At 50.8% G+C, this 14393-nt stretch overlaps 3 protein-coding genes and 1 pseudogene across 3 annotated transcripts; 3 read left to right on the top strand and 1 right to left on the bottom strand.

Moving 5' to 3' along the window:
* Nucleotides 1-419: 419 nt before the first annotated feature.
* SAPIO_CDS0731 (uncharacterized protein) lies at nt 420-3370 on the top strand (the record flags this gene model as incomplete). Its single annotated transcript, XM_016783442.1, has 6 exons — nt 420-600; nt 739-759; nt 813-1804; nt 1867-2560; nt 2655-3128; nt 3195-3370. The coding sequence occupies 6 exons, from the start codon at nt 420-422 to the stop codon at nt 3368-3370; spliced, it is 2538 nt and encodes an 845-aa protein (XP_016646208.1).
* Nucleotides 3371-6815: 3445 nt separating this feature from the next.
* SAPIO_CDS0730 (uncharacterized protein) lies at nt 6816-11186 on the top strand (the record flags this gene model as incomplete). The annotated part of the gene is made up of 2 exons (XM_016783441.1): nt 6816-7043; nt 7353-11186. 2 exons carry the CDS (start codon nt 6816-6818, stop codon nt 11184-11186), a joined length of 4062 nt encoding a protein of 1353 aa, XP_016646207.1.
* A 127-nt stretch (nt 11187-11313) lies between these two features.
* SAPIO_CDS0729 lies at nt 11314-12201 on the bottom strand (annotated as a pseudogene; the record flags this gene model as incomplete).
* Nucleotides 12202-12912: 711 nt separating this feature from the next.
* On the top strand, nt 12913-14325 carry SAPIO_CDS0728 (1,5-anhydro-D-fructose reductase; the record flags this gene model as incomplete). The annotated part of the gene is made up of 7 exons (XM_016783440.1): nt 12913-13163; nt 13240-13316; nt 13386-13406; nt 13473-13531; nt 13607-13697; nt 13754-13977; nt 14059-14325. The coding sequence occupies 7 exons, from the start codon at nt 12913-12915 to the stop codon at nt 14323-14325; spliced, it is 990 nt and encodes a 329-aa protein (XP_016646206.1).
* Nucleotides 14326-14393: the final 68 nt, after the last annotated feature.

Here is a 14393-nt window from a genome sequence, read left to right as displayed (position 1 = left end):
GGTGATGTGCTCTGATGCTATTACACGACTTGACGTGGTTCGGGAGCTCCAGAGCGATATATTCTGTGGATGTGTCAATTTGCCCCCTACTAGAAATTACCAGCCGCAACTTACCAGCCGCAATAGTCAATTACCTGGTGCGCGCGTATTTCATCAATACAAACGCTGCCCTCTTTTGGAAGTCGCTATCAATCGGAGCTGTGGCACCAGCATGACATAAAACGCGCCACGTCCAAAACAAATGATTCACGTTCTGGGGTCGTGTCTGCTCCTGCCCTATAGATTTTAATCAAACGACAAGCTTTCACCTTGCTTCGTACCTACCTTTCGGTGAATTCGCTTTATTTTGGTATTTTTCCCAATTCTTATTTTACCTCGCCATTCACTGCCAGTAGGCCCATGAGAACAATTCGTTGACCATGGATCAAGAGCATCTCGTCGACGACGACGGTCTTCCCTATTCGGGAGAGGACATTCTCTCTTGTACGAGTGACGATGATCCCTACGGCGCGGAGGAACTAGACACACTCCGCTCGATCAAACACAGCAGGGAAATCGAGCTCTCCATCACTGCAAACTACACCACCGACTGGAAGCCTCGTGAGGCTTTCCGCGAATTCATACAGAATTGGCAAGTTTGGAACAGATTACTTCCCTGGGATATCGCACGCTTTCGTGAAAAAGCTTCGATGGTGACTTCTATCGTTCGGCGCTAACTGGTACGCTGCACCTACATAGGCGAGACGCGATCATCAAATCGTATGACATTCAAGAACACGACTTCCAAGTAATACGAGAAGAGAAGTCCTCAGGCCGGAATACGGAAATCGTATACAAAGTCTTCAAGTTCGGTGTGGAGCCCAAGTTATGTTGTGGCTACATCCGCTTCAAAGCCCGCGATGGGATGGGAACGATCGAAATCACCAACAGAAGAGCCACCCTCCAACCGTGTCATCTAAACCTCGGAGGCTCGTCCAAGGTCGAGGACAAGACTCAAGCAGGCGAACATGGCGACGGGCTCAAGGTCGCTCTCATCGTCATGACGCGCAGTCCTCAGAACTATCGGATCCGATGCCAGTCGGGCGGTTTCAGCTGGAACTTTAATTTCACCAAGAAACGGAACATGGTTGCTCGGCTGACGAGAATGACACCCAAGAAAATCGAGGACGTCACGCGTCACGCCGCACAGCAGGTCTCAAACTCTCTCCTCCCTCTTGCCGCTGACCCCAAACGGGACGTTCAATTCGTCATTGGAGAGCGCTCGAGGAGGAGAAACGAAAAAGGGAAACTAAGAGATTGCGCCCAAGTCAGCCGAGAGGACTTTGACAAATGGACAATGGCGGCCTTGTTTCTACACGACATTCCCTCGGGAAACCTTGTGGTGAGTAAGAAGGACGAGATCCAAATTGGCCATCTGGTATTGGACCCAAGGTTTCGCGGCAACATTTACCTGAAGGGCTTACTCCTTCAGGAGTCGACCCCGGACCAATCGGCGAGCATGTCTGGTAAAGAGTTGAAATTTGGCTACAACTTCGTCTCTGGACGAACGAATAGGGACAGACAGGTTATGTCCAGTGCTCGTGAAGAGTCCCAAGCTATGCTCCATATTTGGCAAGGAATTCCGAATGCACACAACCTGATCGAGGAGTTGAATAGCATGCTAAATTCTCCTGATATTGAATACGCCGACGTCACCGCTGCTAAAAACTATATGAACCTTGAGACCGCCGGACGCCTGAAGGCCTACCTCTTTAGCGAAAAGTTCAACGGGAAATGGTATTACTGCAGTGAGGAAAAGGCTCAGGTATCTATCACCCTACCGCTTCAAGCACATTTTACCTTTCTAGAGAGCTGACACAGGTCTAGAATCCAAGGTTCGACGACATAATTAGGAAACTGGGCCGTGAGAGCTCTGAACTTAAGAAGCCGTATTGGTCTATCCTGAGGAGGCACAACTTAATATGGACTGCGGAAGAGGAAGAGAAGCGTCGCTTCTTAGAGGCCAAGCCAGCCAAAATCCCACAGACTAGCTTTGCTAGATGCGTCGAGCGCCTTTTCCGGTCCTGTATCCAGGCTTGCCCACACTTGGACGGGATCTCAGTCCAGTTCGTGCAAGCCGGACCCCTTGATCTTCAACTCTTCTACTCGAAAAAACCCGACCACAAGTTCAAAGTCCATGAAAGGTGGCTTTCCCAAGAGGCCGCCATCCAGAGTTTGGGCTTGCTTGCCGTCATCGCCGACTACGACGTGGTCTTGCACACGGTTAAGACACTATTCAGTGACGGGCTAGACCAAGTGCTCAGCCAGGAACTCAAAAGAAGCCCGGATCTTCAAAGAGCTTGGGGAAAGAGGCATGAGATATGCAGAAACATGGAGCAGCGACTTCTCAATTTCTTGCGAATGGATAAGATTAGGGTGGAGACCACGAGCCCTGGTTCTCTCGAGGTGTTGTGGCCCAGTGTTCAAGGATGGCCAGACGACACCCCCATCACCGTCCAAGTCCACAGTACCGATCACCATCACTGTGCAGAGCTAAAGGAGCATCTCCTAGCCGATGACGGTCAGTTTTTTCGGGGACACTTCCATATGAAATGAGCACATGAACTGATTTTAATCGACCACAGTGTCTTCGCCACCATGTGTCTTATTACCAGGCACATCAGGGACAGGCTCGGGCATCCAGCCTTGCCGGGTCGCGACCGTACCAATCGGTCGAGTTTCTCACCGTGAGGACAACCTAGAAGGGGGCCAAGAGTACTTCATCATTATCAACTCTGCGTCTGATCCGCTGTCTTTCAACATTGTCTCCGAAGATTGTTATATTGAGACTCCCGAGCCTCGAAATTCCAGGCCCTCTAGTTCCGCCAGGCCTGAAGACGATGGAGATGGCTCTGCATATTTGAACGGAGAGGAACTGCGGCCAGACGCGAGCCTAGGCTCTAAGGATGCCACTGACATTGACATGGACATGTCCGTTGACGAGCCTACTCCGCCTCCGGCTCCATTTTCAGATCCGCCCATACCAGAGTTAGTCGGGCGAAATACCACGGACCCCCCGAGAGCGGCGTCCCAACGAACACTCTGGCCCTGGGAACGCCAGAGTCAACTCGATACTGATGAACTATTCTGTGAGTAATTGAGATACCTTTGTTGAGTACGCCCATGATCCTTTCCTAGACTAACTTAATCTACAGCCGTCGGAGCAAAGCTCACGAGCCTAAATATTTTGGCAATGGACCAAGACCGCTGGTTCGAGGCTACGAATGGTAACCAGGTTAAAGCCGTCATCGGGTTTCCAAAGGAGCAGCCTCTTCCAGAATGCCAGAGAAAGCGCCGGAGAACGGACAACGGGGATGATGTGGATTTGTAGTATTAGCATCCGGAACTTGTCGGCTCTTTAAGGGTCTGGCCGTGATCACCAACAAGCATGCCGGGACCTGGTCCCTAGGGTAGAAATAAAGAAGTCTTTGCCCCCTCTGATGCTCCGCCAAAGGTGCACACCATTCAAGCCACTAAAGATACCCTCGAGTGTGAAGCAAGGGTTCTCGTCGATCCCGAACGTCGAGCAAGCATAATATTTTACACAAATGGCCCCCGAAGGACCAGGAAATCGTGACGTCCTCAGGACGATAAAATGAGAAAGGAGCTGGAATTGGCCAAGGTAGCCGAGGCGCGGGAGTGACGGCAAGGTCAATCTGAGCAGCCCTAAGGAAATAGATAGATCGAGCATCGTGGCTTCTATCCCATATCAATTTGCTCAAGATAATATCAATATAATACCTACTACTCTGTGTAATGCATTACTTCCTCGCCACGGCCTCTCTACGGTTCCTGATTTCTCTTTACCTCCGACCTCTCGATAAGTCTCTACCTCAACGAAAAAACACAGCCAGAGAGAAGAAAAGACGAGGTTCAAATCTACTTAACAAGTAATAATTCTTTTCTTCTAGAAGGTATTCTAACAAAATACAAAAAATTAAAATAAAATAAAATAAAAAATTATATTAAAAAAAAAAAAAAAAAAGCAAAAAGCTCGCTCGAGGGTCGCTCCCAGGATCGAATCCCGGTTGCTTCCCACGAGCTACGAAAATTGCGATTTTCTAACCTTCTGAGTGCTCCAATGACTACTTGGCCACTGGTCGTAGTGTCACCACTGCTTGAGCTGCTCGGTTGGAAGTTCTTGCCGTTAACTAATATATACAGCATATGGCTGAAGCCGTGTTGTGTTGAGGAAGGTGCGGAGGGTGTAGAAGGCGCTCCTTCCCTTGGGTCTAGAACCGCATGGCTCTCTCCACAGAGAAATTCTAGTGGGAGATAGACTCGGTGATATTATACAACCCGACTATCTTGAGATACTTGCCCCGACTTGAGGGTATTTATGATTAGGAGAAGTGAGAGAGACAAGTACGAATTTTCAAGGCCGCCGGAAACCAGATAGCCCTCAAGCTCCTTTTAGTAAGACTATCATAGAGGGTCTCAACCACTATATAGAATTAATCCCTGTTATGAACTGGTCTCTTAATTTTACCTCGGCCTATGCTTTCCTTTTGTATGGTACGGTACAGCTATCGACTGCCCGCTTGTTGGTGAAGGGCACACTCCGATCACTCGAGATCATCCGCTTTGTAGGCTTCTATGCATACGTAGCGGGAATGAAATCCACCTCCGGAGGGGTCGGCCGTCCGGCAAGGACTTGGCGATGACGATGTAGACTTCATTCTCTTCAGACACCCAAATCAGGGAATCGACGTCACACTTGTCTACGGCGGGTAATTCCCGCCCAAAGTTAGCCTCCGGTGACGGACTCACTTGGTGATCAAACGGCAATATGCGCGTGGAAAAGAAGCGGGTGATTATGATTAAAATTTCTATCAGGGACCTGTGGAGCTCGCCTTCCTACTGAGGATGATGGGCTCGTGTCTTTGGGCAGAGACGATGGCCTCTACGACAGTAGTGTGCTCGCATTTCCTGTCCCGCATGCGATATCTACGGCAGCTGTATTTTCGTTATGCTGCGAGGTTGGTTCTAGTTGATTAATTACTTAGTGACGGCTAACGGGTCTTAGCGCTTATAATCTTTTAGATTAACTCGGTGAGTAAACGTGAGGTCAGTTAGGACAAACTAAAGACGCGATCGTTTGAGCTAACCTATCCGGCCAAGACTTTCGCGGCCAAAGCATCCCATGTCCTATAACCCACACAAAAACAGAAACTGTTAATCTCCCTCTTCCTCTTCATCGTCGAAGGTCGTGCCGTAAATGTGGGAATGTGGCTCCGATCGATTCCCAAGTCCCAGAATGGAAGCGAGTTCACCGGGAAAGAAACTTCTGCATAGGAGCGTCATATTTTCCATTACACTAATAAGTCTCATAACCTCAAGAAAGGTTTGGGGGAGAAGAGGGGGCACTTATGCTTGTCGTTGATTGCATCCAGGGACCAAGATTGCTGTGAATGTAGAGGCGGCTCGGGTGCCTGCTTGGTTGTTACCCTGCCGCCCCAATTTATCCCGCTTCCACATATCCCATTTTGGCGTGACCCCTGCACTCTTCCTGCATGGTTGTGAACTTGTGACGTGGCGGGGACACCGCCCTTGTCGCCACTCACGGCTTGGCTTTTGCGCGTTTGTCCTGAACATCAACCTGTGTGGAGTTGATCAAAATCAAATGACCCGATAATAACAAGGGAATATGGCGAATACGAAGAATTCATGATGACTTTAAGAGACACCAATGCGTCGCGGAAAGTGCCCTTACCTAGCTAACCGAGAAGATAGAAGCCATACCTCGTCTGCGCCTTCTCGAGATGTTCAAGCGAGGCGTCTCCTCCCCTCCCGAAAAAAGTGAAGGAAATAAAGGAAAAAGGCATTTTGGCAATTTCCGGCGCTCGTACCTCAAATTTCGACCCTCAAGTTCCGATCCTCGAAGGGGAGAGACCGGCCGCCGGACTAGTGAGGAGGGTCCGTCCACGACAAGCGGGGATGACCTCGCGTGTGACCTTCCCGCCCTTCCGGTGCTGTCGATACCTGGGTCCGAGCAAGAACAGCTTTCATCAGCATCTAATCCGGCCACTATCGGGGTCGATAGGCGTCTCTCAGCAGCGGCAGGTTATACGTCTGTCTTCTCCTCGGCGTTGACGCGCCTGCTTTCGAGGCAAAGGACCAATCATGAACCAGAGCCGGACGATCCGTTAGGTCTTATTTTCATCCACGGCGTACCTCAGTCTAGCGCCGACATAATCTTTGTCCATGGTCTTGGGGGCTCCTCCCTTCGAACATGGTCGTGGCAGCGGAGACCCGAGATATTTTGGCCGGCATGGATTCGCCAGGAGGAGGGACTCTCGAACTTCAGAGTGTTTTCGTACGGCTACAACGCTAATTTCAAAGAGTCCGAGAATCCCCTCAGCCTTCTGGACTTTTCGAAGGGCCTGTTATTAGGAATGAAGACATACGGTCATGGAGAAGCCGACGGCATAGGACAGGTGAGTCTAACCCTTGGATCACATATATGCATTGAGCACACCTATAGGTTATGGAACACCGTGACTGCTCCAGTGGGACATGTCTACCATACATTGCTCCAATCGGGAAAGTTCAATTGCTGATAGCAATCGTAGCGGCCCATCATTTTCGTAGCTCACTCTATGGGAGGACTTGTCGTCAAGAAGGTAATAAAATGACCCCCATCTAACGAGATCAATTTCAGTCTCTGTCAAACCGGAATCCTGACTTTTCTGTCTTCCCAAAACAAAACGAAGGCCTTGATCCTGGGGAAAACAAACGACCACTACTCGATGATGGTGTCAAAAGTCCACGGCATAATGTTCTTCTCAACGCCCCATAAGGGTTCACCGCACGCGCGAACCCTCAACCAGTTCCTGTCCCTCATGGTCGGCACGTCTCGGAAGGTTTACATTGGAGAGCTCGAGACTTCTTCAACATCGATCGAAGACATTAACGAGCAATTCCGAAATATTTGCAGCCAGTGGAAACTCATCTCTCTGTACGAAAGTCTCCCGACTAAATTGGTGTCGGGCATGAAGAAATTGGTGAGTATTCCAGTAGAAACTGCTTGATTATCTCTGCCTTCCACAGTGAACTTTTTTCCTCATTCTTTATCTATTTTACCTAGATCGTCGGAAAAGATTCTGGGGTACTAGGCTATCCGCAGGAGATGTCTGTTCCGATCGACGCTGATCACCATACAATCTGCAAATTCGAGAGCAGCCAGGATCAGTCTTATTTGATGGCGGTAAATCTCCTCCGACAACTGACCAAAGATTTGAGAACTAGAGGTAGGATAGGCCCAAGACCAGCTGGAGGAAATGACAAGAGACTTCTGCTGCGACCATGTCTAGCTAACCCTCGAGAATGGTGGAACAGCTTCTGAAGAGTCAAATCGACCGCCTTCTTCCAACGATGATGCGGCGTTGCTTAGGGAAATTCTTGGAGTCCAGGAAGAGATACAAGACGACTTCCGGAAACACCTCGACCGCGCCGCGCATGGATCGTGCCAATGGCTCCGCCAAGTCGAAAGCTTCCGAAGGTGGCTTGATGCATCCGACGGGCCTTCCGAGGTGCTCTGGCTCACTGGCCCTCCCGGGTCCGGTAAGTCTACGCTGGCAGCCAAGGCGATCCAGCACATTCAAGGGGGCCTTCAGTGCCAGTATCATTTCTTCGTAGATGCTCAGCCAGCCAAAAGAAGCACGTCGTATTGCCTGAGAGCCATCGCGTACCAGCTAGCGTTGGCATACCCAAGATTTGCAGAGAGGCTCCTGGAGCTGCACAGGCAAATCAAGTTCTCTGCGGCCCTCCTGAAGTTCCAGGTAATCTGGGACACGATTTATGAGAACATCGTTTTTCAGATGGATTTTGGTTCCACCTTACATTGGGTGCTCGATGGACTTAACGAAGCCGATACGCCGAAATCCCTATTGCAGAATTTGATTCAAATGCGCCCACAGACCTCTATCAAAGTTCTTCTTCTCAGCCGACCAAAGCGGGAACTCACGAATCTTGCCGGGTCGCATCCCAATTCGGTTTTGGTAGAGCCCATCTCGGCGGCCCACACGAGGGCCGACATCAGTACCTACACTCGATCGGTCGTCGCCGAGGTATTGCCCCGGGACGAGTCACTCCAGCGGTTCATAATCGAGCGAATCACAGAGAAGGCTGAGGGTTCTTTCCTTTGGACAAAGCTGGTCCTGGACTCGCTCTCGGACAACTGGCACACCAAGGCTGATATCGACAGAGCGCTCGACCTTGTCCCCGGCGACATGCAAGCCATGTATATGAAGATGATGGAAGATGTCAAGAGTCAGCCTCCCCGTCTTCGGGACCTTGGGCTCCGCGTGCTCACCTGGGTGGCCTGCGGCTTTCGTTGGCTCACCGTCGAGGAACTGGAGGCTGCGCTGAAGCCAGATTTTGATGGCTTCGTGGACTTGGCGGAGACGGTAGTACAGGTCTGTGGCCAGTTCGTCCGCGTCGACCAGGGTACTGTTTGTCTCATCCACGGAACCGCCCGCCAGTTTCTCCTGGATACATTGTCCCCTGATGCCCCCATCAATCATGACCACATAGCTGTTGTATGCTTACGGTATTTGTGCAACAAAAAGTGGAGGCAGGTCCTCAGTCAGGTTCCGGAAACTCAGTACTCTACGTGTATGAGTGGGGATAGGCTAGAGTCCGTCTACGATGAGTTTCCTTTCCTAAAATACGCCATGAATTTCTGGGGAGGCCACGTCAGCTTGGCTGACCCCAAGGCGCCTGATTTACTTGCGACCTTGCGGCTATTTTGCAACAGGTATATTCTGCTCTGGATCCAAGCCGCCGCTCTCTCCGGAAACCTTCGAATCATCCCCAGGGCCGCACAGTACCTGAAGAAGTGGTTACAGCGGAGCAGAAGGATTGGCTCTTCCGAGCCGCACCAGCTGGCCGAAGATCAAGATGATATGAATGTTATTTTGGCTGAGACGGCTTTTCTGGAGCAATGGACCATAGATCTCATCCGACTCGTATCAAAGTTTGGTAATATCCTGGCGCAAAACCCTTCTGCTATTCACCGGCACATTCCTCCGTTTTGCCCGCCTACCTCTGCCGTCTCGTCGAGGTACTTCGAAAACACAGAAAACCCACTGATTACCGTCAATGGGCTTACCACCGAGTGCTGGGACGATAATTTGGCGCGCCTCTCAGTTGGCCACGAAGAGATTGCATCCCGCGTTAGGTGCACGGGAATCTATTTCTTGACATTGGTCAGCCGCAACGGCACGGTGATCGTGTGGCACATCGAGACATGTGAGGAGCTGCGTCGGATATGCCACGGTGAGTGGGTCACTGTGATGGAGACGAACAAGACGGGGAGTTTGGTGGCAACCGCTGGGCGGTACACCATTGCCGTCTGGAGCATTTCCACCGGCACGCGGCTTTACTCCATACCCAAGCCAAGTGGCGCCCGTATTATGAACCTAAACTTCGGTCAAGCTAGTGCCGAGCTGGCGGTAGGCTACGATGATTGCTCTCTCATACGGTACGATTTGGGGACCTTGCAAGGGACGACTATTTTGCCTACGCAGGGTCTGGGCGTTCTGGGAAACTGTCCTCGTTTCATGGTCCTGAGCCCCAGTCATTCGAAGCTCGCCATCGGGTTTCGTGGAAAGCCGGTTGTGGTTCAGGATATGGAACGGGAATCCCAGTCGGACTCGCGGACAGTTATCCGCCTCGACGATATGAATCGTTCGGAGGATGGTGAGGATGCCTTCAATTCCCCGGAACTTGCAAGATGGCAACCTGATGGATCCGTTCTCTATATCCTCTACCAAGACACCACGATTCTTGCTTGGAACGTGATCGACGATACCCAAGTAGAGTTTGGGAACACCGAGGCGCGGGAGATGGTCCTCAATGAGGAAGGAACCTTGCTTCTCACAAGTAACAACCGCGGATCAGTTAGCGTTTGGCGGCTGCCGAAGTTCAACCTCATATACAGATTGCAGTCGAGCGAGTTCGTCCGTGACCTGGCCTTTAGTCCGGATAGCCGACGTATCTATGACGTCCGGGGTTCCAGATGCAACGTATGGGCACCAGACGTCCTAGTACGGGTGGAAGAGTTAGATGTGGGCGAAAGGTCTAGCAATCTCGACGACGCAGCCGTATCGGAGGTTGTCGGCGACGCCGTCTTCGCTGAGGATCAGAGCCAGAAAGGGCAGGTAACTGCGTTGGTATGTGATAGCGAAGATGAGTTCTTCTGCTGTGGTCGAGATGATGGATCCGTGTCCATTCATGAAATCAGCAACGGCACAAGAGTCCGCAAGGTCACTAGGCACTCAGCGATGCTCAGCGTCATTGCTATTGACTGGTCTTCGTCCCGTCGCTTCATAGCATCCGCCGACGACTCCGGGAAGGTGATTGCCAAGAGACTCAGGATTAAAGAGGACAATAAATGGGCCGTCTATCCCTTACTTGACCTGCGAGTTGAGGGGGCCGTTGCGCAGCTCTTGTTTAACCTTGAAGAGACCTTTCTTCTTATTAGCACCGATACCACGGACCACATCTGGGACTTGAAGACAAGGTGTCAGGTTTGCAAAAAGAGAAGAGAAACGGAGCAGAGATGCAAGTGGATAAACAATCCTAGCCGCATGGATGAACTTGTGCGCGTGGAGTCAAATCAGCAGCTCGTCTTTAAGTGGAATAGTCTCGATCGTGTAGAGAGTGGAGAAGCAGAATCAAGAGCACTCACACCCTCCCTTGTGTTGTCTGTTGAGAGTAGTCCTCCGCTAACCCAGGAAACGGTCAACACTGTTGTTTTGGCCGAGAGTGGCCGGTATCTGATCTACGACACCTTACAGGGGAGGGGGTCCAAACGGAGTCGTGGACTACGGGTTTATTTGGTCCGAGTTCAGGGGCCAGGGACGTCCTCTACGTGGGATGCTATACCTTTATCAGGTATGGAAGACAAGGTCAGCTATCTACTGGGCAGCCTCGGGGACCGCCTCCTTTTTTTGGACCACGACAACTGGGTTTGCATAAGCACTATCGGCCGGGAAATGGGCCCCATCAAACGCCTTTATTCCTTACCGCGCGACTGGGTTAACGATGAGACCATACATTTGACACTGGTAAACAAGAAGGGTGCTCTACTATGCCCCAGAAATGGCGAGGTGGGGATTGTTAACTGGAAGGGAAGGTTTTAGAACATCAGAGAAGGGGCAAGACCGTTATTACGACAGTCTCGTAGATTTTATCTCGTTTCCAATTGAATTTTCACCCTCTGGTATGCAGCACGATTTAGAATGATCCCGGGTTCCCCCTGCACCTACTTCACAAAACTGTTTGGCCCCCATCCACCACAATATCAGCACCTGTGATGTAACTCCCGGCGTTGCTAGCAAGTAACAACACGGCACCACAAAGCTCCTCTCGCTCACCCATTCTTCCCATGGGCGTTCGGTTCGCCCAGATCTTTTGAGCGGCTTCCAGGCCGTCTCCCTCGTTTAGGATCGTATTCATGTAACCGGGGCTGATGCTGTTCACACGTATTCCGTGAACAGCCCATTCCGAGGCGAGGGAACATTTCAGCATCAAAACTGCAGCTTTGGAGACATTGTACGGTGCTTGCGGCTGAGGGTAGCTGACGGTGTGGCCCGAGATACTGGCTATGAAAATCATAGAACCTCCGCTGCCTTTGGCAACCATGTTTTTGGCGACTGCTTGAGCGACGATAAAGGTACCCGTTGCATTGACGTCGAGGGTTCGGCGCCACTGATCCGGCTTCACTTCCAGAGCGGGAACGCAACACACAGTTGCTGCGAAGCTGAGAAGGATATCGACGGAACCGAGCAACCTCGCGACTTCGTCCACGGCGCGTTCAACCACCTCGGCTTCTGTTACGTCAACTTTCAGGAATAAAACCTTGACGGATGGGAAGTCGGCCTGTAGCTGCTCAACTAGCTGGTTCTCCTGCTCCGTATCCAGGTCGAAGATGACGAGTCCTTGCAGGCCATGCTGGAGCAATGCGCGACTCGCGGCCGAACCAAGGTCACCCGCTCCTCCCGTCACAATAGCGTTTCCGGAGACTTTGAAGCGTTCGCCGGCTGAGGTAGTGGATGAGTTCTTCCAGAGAGCCGCCGGCCGCGGGGACGGAGACTCAGGCGGACAAAACGCCATCTGAGGAAGGACGCGCGACTTCAAATCTGAACGGTCTGTCATGCTGGGCCCCGAATTTTCCGCAACAGTTTCGTTCAGGACACAAGAATTATGTTAACTGATCGAAGTACCTAAGCCATTCCGTATGTGGGATACCGTTTCCAGTTATCCTACCTACCATCTATAAAGGCTTGTCCTCGACGCTGTGATCACTCTTGCCGGATTCTGGTCATATCACGCCCCTTCAGCCAAGACTTCAGCCCATCACAATAAGCCTGTCGTGGAACATTGCACCCCGAAGTCCCCCAACAGTATCATTCTCAGCCTGCTTGAAAATCTAGTCACCTTGAGAGTGCACCTTTGGCCCACTCAAGATGGGGTAAAATCCAGCATGCCCAACACATTCCAATCAAGAGAAATATTCACTTTCTTTGGGATCACAAGGTAAGCTACCAGAGACCCAAGCTATGTCCCCTACAGTCCCGTGGCAAGACTACGAAAGAGTGACATGCGGAGTCCTCTGACAGGGCGGTAAAATGAGGGGAAAGGGCCACGATGTACTGTACATGTTGGGAGAAGTTGGAATTATGCAAGGGCAATGGCAGGGATCGGAAGGTACGTCTTGCTGGTCTCCCCTTCTGCATTCGTGCAGTCCCTTCCGTTGTATAATAAATCCTCTCCTGCCCATGCTCGAAACGAATACCTCACCAGCGTAATCGTTCAAATTTAATCACTAATTTGATTCTCGACAATTGGAAAAAGGCACAGGTTAGAATGATTCCCCCGGATTTTTTCGAAGTCAACGGCGCGCGGATCCCAGCGCGAGGACTCGGGACCTTTCAGCCCAATCCTGAGCAGTATGGTCCTAAGAGCGTCAAGCAATCCGTTTTGACTGCCCTAAAGATTGGCTATCGGCACATTGACACCTCGTTGCGGTATGGGGATGGCCAAGGAGAGAAGGAGGTTGGTGAAGCTGTGAGGGAGAGCGGCGTACCCCGGGAGGAGATCTTCATCGTCTCTAAGCTGTAAGCTCAAACATCTACCTTTTACGTCGATAACGAGGCCAACCGACTGACCAGTTGTTATCAACACAACGAATAGGGAGAACGTGTACCATGCCCCAGAAGATGTAGAGGTGAATATAGACATCAGTCTCAAGAACCTCGGGTTAGACTACGGTATGATTTGCAGGCGATAGATGCGAATTTTCGGCTGCCAGAATTCACTAACCGGAGGTAAACTCGCAGTTGACCTTTTCATTATGCACTGTAAGATAACGGCCCGCGGAGATGTGATTTGTGCGCGATAAGAAACATCTTCTGACGATTGATTAGTCCCATATGCCTATAAGCGGACTGAGAATTACGGATCGGTCAGAGACGAGAACGGACGGGTGAGACTTCCCCCCAAGTACCCATGCGAATCAAGTGCTAATACCAGCTTTTTTTTTCCTTTTTTGCTGCCGCAGCCCTTAATCGACGTTGAGCCATCCCGGTCCTTTGATATCACCTGGCGAGCCATGGAGAGGCTAGTGGATATTGGGAAGACAAAATATATTGGTGAGTCCAACGATTCTGAATCGCAAAACCTTCCTTCATTGCTCACATCCTCGAAGGCCTTTCCAACTTTTCCTCCCCAAAGATCCTCAGGTTGCTCCAGTCCGCTCGAATCAAGCCGATCTGCAATCAGATCGAGTGCCACCCGCATTTCCCGCAGAAGGGCCTCGTGAAACTGTGCCAGGAAAACAATATCCACGTCACTGCATTTGGGCCTCTTGGGTGTGTACCCATTCCGGCCTTGGTCGGACGACAAGGTCCCGGCCCACTCGAAGACAAGACCGTAAGTTACCTTTTTAATCTATTATTATTTATTTTAGCTGTTCCCTCTAACCAAACTTATTTTGTTCGGCTCGCGTTACAGATTGCCGAGCTGGCGAAAAAATATTCCCGGACGGCCGCCCAGATCATCCTCTGCTACCTGCTCTGTCGAGGAATCTCCGTGATTCCCAAGAGTAACAACCCCAAGAGACTTGCGGAGAATTTCGACTCTCGTTTTGATCTCGCACAAGATGATTTCGACGTCCTCGATAACCTTGTTGGCGAAAATGGAGAAAGGGGAGTTCGGAATTTTAATTCCTTGGAGTATCTTGGGTTTGACAATTACAACGAGGAAGTGGAAGAACCATAGTAGGAGATAGCTTTTGCCTGTCTATTACTATTACTTTCGAATCAAGTTTGGAAAGCTATGCACCGTTG

The sequence above is a fragment of the Scedosporium apiospermum genome, assembly GCF_000732125.1.
Source record: "Scedosporium apiospermum strain IHEM 14462 chromosome Unknown SEQ_SAPIO_0033, whole genome shotgun sequence".
Classification (NCBI taxonomy): Eukaryota; Fungi; Ascomycota; class Sordariomycetes; order Microascales; family Microascaceae; genus Scedosporium; species Scedosporium apiospermum.
This window is presented reverse-complemented; position numbering and strand designations above follow the sequence as displayed.